Below are 8,295 nucleotides of genomic sequence, written 5' to 3' on the forward strand. Positions count from 1 at the left end.
TTTTTCGTTTTTGAATGTTGGAATACTGTTTGGAATGCATGTGCTGATCGGGCCTGATCAAACTCGTATGCCACCACCTGTTCTTTTTCGGAAAAATTATAGTCTATACTGAAATTGGTTTAATAATAATTATAACCTTTTTGAATTGTTTTTCTGATATTTGGGATGGTAATTTACATTTCAATAATATTTTTCTATTATATTTGTATTTCGATCAATTTTTAAAATTTAGACTTTGTAATATTCAAAATCAGAAATTATAGACAGTTTTTTAAAAATTGTAAAAAAATATTTGGATGAGAAAATCATGAAACATCTTCGTCTCGCATATGTGTTTGAAAAACTCTACATGCAGTAATTCTCTTTGTTCAGCCAAAATAACAGGGCATTGAATTTGCTTTTGTCTTGTCTTCTCTTTATTGGCCACAAGGTTACACTATAAACAAACAAGCAAACACTCGAACGTACAAAAATATCTTCCAATCTCCCTAGATTTTCCCAAGAAAACGCAAGAAAATTGAATTGGCCACAGATTCTGGAGAGACTCAAACGGCGGTTATGACTCCTTCTGGTGACCAATTGGAGGACGCCGTCGTTTCGCATATAGAAGACCGGCCCATTTCCTCCATTCTCATCATCATCGGTGCTTCAATATTCTCTTGCTTACACACAACGCACACACATATGCATGCATATAAGTATTTGCGCTTTTTTTTTTGTTCTCTTGGGATTTGTTATCATTTCTGCATGTGGGGGGGTTTATTATTATTATTATTATTTAATTTTTTAATTTTGGGATACCAGCTATGCAAACTGAGGCACTTCCTTTAGTGAACAAGTTCCAGCTTACCGAGGAACTCTCCATGTGAGTTTCTTATTCTTTTTGTCTTTAATTTATTTGTTTATTTTTAAATTTCAGCATACACTCACTAATAAGGGCTTAGGATCACAAACACGGGTTTCACGTTGTTGATGTGATCCACAAAGCTACTGAATGCGTTTTCAGTAGTCTCCCCTTGCAGAAGAAAGAAAGAAAAGAAACGCATCATTTTTGGGTGTTTTTATTTGCCTAGGCTTGTGCCTACTTTTAGCAGGTTTCGAACTTGATAAAAGAAAAAAAAAAACCTTTCTTTACTAGTTCAATCCCAGATTTGATTGGGGTTTTGGGATGCTCTTTGTATTTCCTAAATCAATTTTCTTTTTTTTTTTTTGTCCGTGAAGTCTGATCGTTGACACTTGACGTGTGTATGGTGTAGTGGGTTTCAGTAGCTGTTAGTGATGGTTCATCGACTGCTATTTGACGTTTTGATATGTGTAAAAACGGACGGTTATCATATTCTTTGGTATACAACTTGACGACGATAGATATTGATTGTTGGGTCGTAATTGTCAATGTGCAACGGTGCAGGTTACCAAAGGGGGTTCCTTGGGTATGTTATCGTGGTATTTACAAGAATCTTAACATCAATTTGATCTGGCCAGGGAAAGATTTATCTTTGGGTAGGTATTTGATTCTTGTATGTGTGTATATCTGTTTTGTATGTTTTCTCAAACATATGATTATGGCTATGTTGTGTATATGCTTTTCTGTGATTTTTCATCACCTCTTGCAAGCTGTTTTTAGCAAGAGGAAAGCAAAAGGGCTAAAATAATGATGGACACTAAGTGCTTATCGAACAAACTCTCCTTCTTACCATTATATTTTGACATTCAAAGGTTTTATATTAGTTATTGACCTGATTCAGCTCACCTAGGAAGTATACTTAGTTCAAGGCCACTTTAAGGTCAAAAGTGCCCCGTTAAAGCATGATGTTGACACAGGTCTTTGTTTTTATCAGTTTTCTGTTACTGATCCTTAAACTGCGAATCCTTTTTCAGGGGTTGATAGTGTAGGTACAGTGTCGGCTTCTCTTGTAACCTATGCATCTATCCAAGCATTAAAGCCAGACCTAATTATAAATGCAGGCACTGCCGGTGGCTTTAAGGTATGTGTTTGTGGCAAGATTATTTTGACTGCTTTGCGTTTTATTATTTTAAGGCCTGAAATTCTCCAGGGGTTATCAATTTTTATCTGCTCATTTGTTGATTAAATGATTGTCCTGCTGCACCGAAATTTTTGCTTTTGTGTTCATTGTTTAAAGGTGAATGGTTTTGACATTTGATGGTATGGAAGGGGGGCATCCGCTAGAAAAGGTCACTAAAATGTTGCGCACCTTTATTGCACTATACAAAAATTAATGACAGACAAATTAACTTATGGTGGGAACAGAAATACACACGCTCACGCATCCACGAACATATGTTTATTTACAAAGCATGAAAGATATAATTTTAGTTAAACTTATAAATAATTCTTGGATGCTTTCAGGCCAAAGGAGCAAGTGTTGGTGATGTGTTTCTTGCATCTGCTTGTGCTTTTCATGATAGAAGAATACCTATACCTGTAAGCATACCGTACTTTACAGACAGAAAAGGGAAAAAAATGTGCTGTACTTCATCATTTTCACTCTTCTCATGTTTGGTGAAGGAGATCAGCAGTGGCTTACATGTTTATTCATTAGTTAATGATTTTATTCTCTCATTTTCGTGGCATGTAATTGGGCAGTTAATGAATTAGTTCCAATCATTTGCTTGACAAGTAAGCGAGTTAACTGCAAATGTTCGTTCATTTTTGTTTTTGCATTTAAATTTTATTTGCCTTAAATGTCTTCTGCAGGTGTTTGATATGTATGGAGTTGGTTTACGCCAGGCCTTCTGCTCTCCCAATCTTCTTAAGGAGCTTAATCTAAAGGTGATTACCATATAGTAGAGTGCTAAGAGTTAAAATTATTGAACATCTCAAACCTTTCTTTACTTGCTTTATGATGTTTACAGTCATCCTAAATTAATCATATACTTTCATTGTGAATATTGACTATGATCCTGTGGAAGTAAGAAGAACTGAAAACAAAAGCATTTATGTCAGTGGGAGGGATTTTGTTTATCCTATGGGATAAGCCAATGGGATGATCCTGTAAAAGTAAGAAGAAGAAGTAACTGAAAACTAAAGAATTCATGTCGGTGGAAGAGATTTTGTATATCCTATGGGTAATCCAATGGGACTAAGCCATTGATTATGGATGCACATGCGAGGGTTGACATTGGAAAAACATTTTTTTCCTCTCTTCACAGATAAAAGTTACAGTAAGAGCATCATCGTAGGACAGGAGCAATTGTTTTCTTTTGTGATGTCTGGAAATTATATATCAGTATTTTTGGGAGTATACATATCATCTTCTTAGGAGGTTCATATGATTTTATTTTTCCCAGCATTATAACATCTTATGTGCATGAGCTTAGGGCTGCTGATGTGAATCTTTTCCCAGCATTTTTGTTTTCTATTGTGGCTACAATTTTGTCCATATTGCTTTAGTTGGTAATCTGTAAGTTGAAAATATTGAATCTCTGGTCATAACGAGTTTATAATAGGTTGGAACTGACCATTATGCCATTTGAAGTCCAATACTCAAGTATATGTTCACCTTAGCATCTGCAAGCAACGAGAACATTGAATTTAGTTGTGGACGCTCCACAACCATGCATCTGTGCGTGTTGTGTGCATATGTTGGTGTCTACTAATGCATGCCAGTATGCTTGCATAGATAGTTTTTGGTAGATATTCTCGATATAATATAAGATGAGGCTTTTTTTTCCATATTGTTTTAATTTAACAAGACCTAAGATCTTTACACTCGAGAAATCCCTTTCTGCATGTTTCAGGTTGGGAAATTGTCTACTGGTGACTCTCTAGATATGTCCCCACAAGATGAAGCATCTATCATTGCAAATGACGCTACAATTAAAGACATGGAGGTAAACTTTTACTCTTAAATGATCTTGTTGGTGAATTAGGTGGGGCATCCTTGCGCATCCATACGGACTTTGGTATCCATCGACCTTTTCTCAACAGGAGTCACAGGATAGATATTTTTGGCCTTATTGCATGATGATGATACTGTTGTTTTCATGGAAGGCAACTAATTAACTGGCAGTCTAAGTGAGCACGTGCGTTGCTTTGTTTTATCCTGAAATGAACGACTCTGAGATTAGAGTAAAAAATATTCTCTCCGTCCCCTGCCTCGAAAGACCATGTAATGAGATGCATGATAATTCTCTGGACTGTGATCTTCAAGAAACTTGAATTTCCAATCCTGACTCTTGTGTCTGTAGACAATTCCTTTTTTAATCTAGTGATTTGGAGGCATAAGGCAGTAATTGGCATTTCATCCTCCTCACATGCTTGGAAAACAAAACATCAAAATCCATGTGGCCTGTATATTCACTAAACATTGTATGCAAAATACAGGTGTTGAGCAGGTTTCAAAGTCCATGAGGGGATAGACTTTACAACTGAAGTCGTTCCAAACTATTAAGGAATCATAGATTGCAATCACGGTTCATGTCCAATCAATCCCCATTGGCCTGTGTCTCTGTGTATTTGTCTGTCTCTTAGACTGCACTATTTGTCATCCTTCTCATGGGCAGTGCCACTGGACATATGCCCGCCAGATTTTGTAATGCATTGTATTAGTTGCCCTCTGTGTGGAGCGCGTGGTAAAGGAGTGGCATAGGTAGAAAACTAAAATTGTTAAAGAAAATGATTTGATGCCCCAGTTTGTGCTCTTTTGGCCTCTTTGTACTTGGAGTTTCCTTTGCAACAACTGTAATCATCAATTATCGTTATCTTTATTTTGTTGCCTAACATGATTTGAATAAAACAACACATCGAAAATGAAAAGGAAACTTTTTGATTCTCAATTTCTCAGTCTGCTTGAATCAAATATTTTTTTCATTAGGCTTTATGTAAATTTTTTCTAATATTTTGGGGTGAATTTTAAGGTCATTAAGATTTGATGACATTATGTTTTTTAAATCCTCAAGAAAGTCATGCTTGTTGGCAGTATGGTTGATCCAAGAGAAATCGTGTGGAGCATTTTTTTTCCTTAATTTGTGGGACCTGTAATTATGCTTCAAAGATTCATAAATTCAAGCGTTCATAACCATTTCTGGGATCTAATTATAAATTAGAAATACTATGTTTCATTAACGAATTTTTGCTTTGAAATTTGGGTTTTCAGGGAGCCGCTGTTGCCTATGTGGCTGATCTTTTGAAAGTCCCTGCAATTTTTGTAAAAGCTGTGACTTACATAGTGGATGGTGAGAAACCAACTGCAGAGGAATTCTTGCAGAATTTGGTTGCTGTGACTGCTGCACTTGATCAAGCAGTCACTCAGGTTCTTGATTTCGTCAACGGAAAATGCCTCTCTCAACTTTGACGCTTGTTGTCCTCAGTTCATAATGAACCAGATTTGATTGGAGTGTTTGCTTTTATACCCAAAATAGCAATGGTTCATAGTTCAGACTTTCGAATGGGTTTCATTTTTGTGTGCATAAACATATTGAAATCAGCGTTTACTCCTTAACCTTGTCTGGAGTGGAGTTTTAACTTTTTCCTGTTCCAAATAATAGTGGTTGGTAACCATTCACGTCTAAGAAAATGCTTTCGGACACCAAGTTTGATTTTGATATTACAAAATCCAGTGGAATAGAAAGAGCCTTTTCATGGAGTGACGTATATTCTTTAACCAGACATGCAAACACAGTACTTTGTTTGGTTTGACACCATAATGTATACTGAAGCAATGCTTAACCAAGGGATTGGAGTTTCAGTGACAATTTGGGAATTGGCACCAACATATTCTGAAGTCACGAGAATACTGAGACAACTAGAGGAGGCCCAAACCCTACATCAAACCTCTACCGAACACCTCTAAACATTGACTCCATGAATGGCTTGCTCTTCAACTAATCGATTACTCTAATATATAATGAGTAGCACACTTCATGTCTCTCCCTTCTCTGAAATTCTGACAACAGTCATCTTGTTCATAAAAAAATGGCTCAGTGGCAATGTTAACCAATTGAACCTCTTTAAGCTTGCTTTGATGGGTTTAAGTGTGCGGTTGAACTGTATATATGTGGGTAGTCCGGTACTTGATTCACTTGCAACAAGGTAAAAGGGTCTTCGTACGTTACAACCAATTCTACTAGCATATTTATCAGCATCTCCTCTTGGATGGGAACTGTGGGTGTTGCAGGAGGAGGTTCCACAAAAGTGGCCAACCCAGGCAAAGCTACAATTTTGGCTCTTGGAAAGGCATTCCCTCACCAGCTTGTTATGCAAGATTATCTCGTTGATGGGTACTTTAGAGACACCAACTGTGACGATCCTGTCCTCAAGCAGAAGCTTACTCGACTCTGTAACTCACAATAACTTATGCTCATATTATTTGCTACTATTGTTGCTATTCATTGTCAGTGTAAACGTGCAGTGCAGTAAAAGATTGTTGTACTGTTGGGACGGACGATCTAAATTATTGTTGCACTTCTTGAATCAGCGTTAGAATTCATCGATGGTGTCAGGAATGGCTTATCGGAAAAGTTGACAGTTGCTTCTGGTGGTATATATAGTTCTGCAGATATCCTAACTGTCACTATTTTTTTTTTTTTTTTTTTGGTTTATTGAAAAATTTACAGGCAAGACAACGACAGTTAAAACGAGGTATGTTGTGATGTCAGAAGAGATCCTAAAGAAGTACCCGGAGCTTGCGGTTGAAGGCTTACCCACTGTAAAGCAAAGGCTAGATATCTGTAATGATGCCGTCACAAGAATGGCTGTCGAAGCTTCGCAAGCTTGCCTCAAGAATTGGGGCAGGTCTCCTTCAGATATAACCCACTTAGTCTATGTCTCATCAAGTGAAGCTCGGCTGCCCGGCGGCGATCTTTACCTAGCAAAAGGCCTCGGGCTTAGTCCTGAGACTCAAAGGGTCATGCTGTATTTTGTGGGCTGCTCTGGAGGGGTTGCTGGCCTTCGAGTTGCAAAGGACATTGCTGAAAACAATCCTGGGAGCCGGGTTTTGCTTGCAACTTCTGAAACTACCATTATAGGGTTCAAGCCGCCAAGTGCAGAGAGACCATATGATCTGGTTGGTGTTGCACTCTTTGGAGATGGTGCAGGAGCCATGATCATTGGCTCAGACCCAGTTTTAGGCTATGAAAAACCTCTCTTTGAACTGCATACAGCAATACAACAATTCCTACCAAACACCGAGAAAACAATTGATGGACGGCTGACAGAAGAGGGGATCAGCTTCAAACTAGCAAGGGAGCTTCCTCAGATAATTGAAGATAACATTGAAGGATTCTGTAAGAAGTTGATGGAAGTTGTTGGGTTTCCTGACAAGGAATACAATAAGATGTTTTGGGCAGTTCATCCGGGTGGACCTGCAATCTTGAATCGGATGGAAAAGCGGCTTGACTTGTCACCAGAGAAGCTAAATGCAAGTAGACGAGCTTTAATGGATTATGGCAATGCTAGCAGCAATACCATTGTGTATGTGCTGGAGTACATGATAGAAGAGAGCCTTAAGATGAAGAAGGAAAGCCAAGGGGATGATGGTGAATGGGGCCTGATACTGGCTTTTGGACCTGGGATTTCCTTTGAGGGAGTTCTAGCAAGGAACCTCACTGTCTAGTGTGAGAATATTGCCGTTTCTCACATATAACTTGAAACTTCCATTTCAACAGATCATTGTATTCCAAAATCTATAGATCCATATTCTCTGGCAAAATAAGATTTGTTAATTTAATGAGTTACTTAATCTAAGACATGCAGTGCTACTACTGGAACCAGTGAATCAATCCCTTGAAAGAAATCAAGTAAATTCTGAAACTTACTTTCAACAAGACATGAATCTCAAGCAGCAATGAATTCCAACTCTTTTAATGGCAGTTCCTACACCTATTACCTTCATTTATATGGGAGAAGACAAGGAACAAACTGATGTCTCTGTGACAATTCGTTCTTCTTCCTCCGTTATATCTATCGAGCACACAACAACAAATATTAACCAACATCCTTCCAAAAGAAAGAAAAATGGAAAATACACTTCATTCTTTCTATTTTTCTCTAAATAGCTAAATAGAAAGAGTAGGAGGAGGGGGCACTGGAAATGACTCCCCTATCTGCGCCTTACCATAATAACACCTACTCATTGGAAGCTGGACAAGAAGAACTTAGACGGCAGGAAATTGCAATCGCTCTCTCAAGGTAATATCTATAGTCTAATGTGAATTTATATTTAGATTCAATCCAAAGAATTAATAGATGCCATGTTATTTGAAAGTATCCTAAAAACATTGAGCACCACGCACGGTGGAAAATAGCTGCAACAAGGGCGGCAGAAGAAAGAGTAA

At 37.8% G+C, this 8,295-nt stretch overlaps 2 protein-coding genes across 3 annotated transcripts; both read left to right on the plus strand.

Moving 5' to 3' along the window:
- The first annotated feature begins 366 nt into the window (after window positions 1-366).
- LOC121254533 (5'-methylthioadenosine nucleosidase-like) lies at window positions 367-5,418 on the plus strand. The gene is made up of 8 exons (XM_041154617.1): window positions 367-643; window positions 805-865; window positions 1,409-1,500; window positions 1,879-1,985; window positions 2,369-2,443; window positions 2,717-2,791; window positions 3,760-3,852; window positions 5,118-5,418. Exons 1-8 carry the CDS (start codon window positions 559-561, stop codon window positions 5,313-5,315), a joined length of 786 nt encoding a protein of 261 aa, XP_041010551.1. The 5' UTR covers window positions 367-558; the 3' UTR covers window positions 5,316-5,418.
- Window positions 5,419-5,451: 33 nt separating this feature from the next.
- LOC121254532 (type III polyketide synthase B-like) lies at window positions 5,452-7,695 on the plus strand. Of its 2 annotated transcripts, none has more exons than XM_041154615.1 (2): window positions 5,452-6,299; window positions 6,577-7,695. In XM_041154615.1, the coding sequence occupies exons 1-2, from the start codon at window positions 6,116-6,118 to the stop codon at window positions 7,572-7,574; spliced, it is 1,182 nt and encodes a 393-aa protein (XP_041010549.1). In that variant the 5' UTR covers window positions 5,452-6,115; the 3' UTR covers window positions 7,575-7,695. The 2 variants fall into 2 exon arrangements, with proteins under 2 accessions (XP_041010549.1, XP_041010550.1); XM_041154616.1 differs by having other exon boundaries at window positions 6,158-6,299; window positions 6,372-7,695.
- Window positions 7,696-8,295: the final 600 nt, after the last annotated feature.

Source organism: Juglans microcarpa x Juglans regia, chromosome 3D, assembly GCF_004785595.1.
Source record: "Juglans microcarpa x Juglans regia isolate MS1-56 chromosome 3D, Jm3101_v1.0, whole genome shotgun sequence".
Lineage (NCBI taxonomy): Eukaryota > Viridiplantae > Streptophyta > Magnoliopsida > Fagales > Juglandaceae > Juglans > Juglans microcarpa x Juglans regia.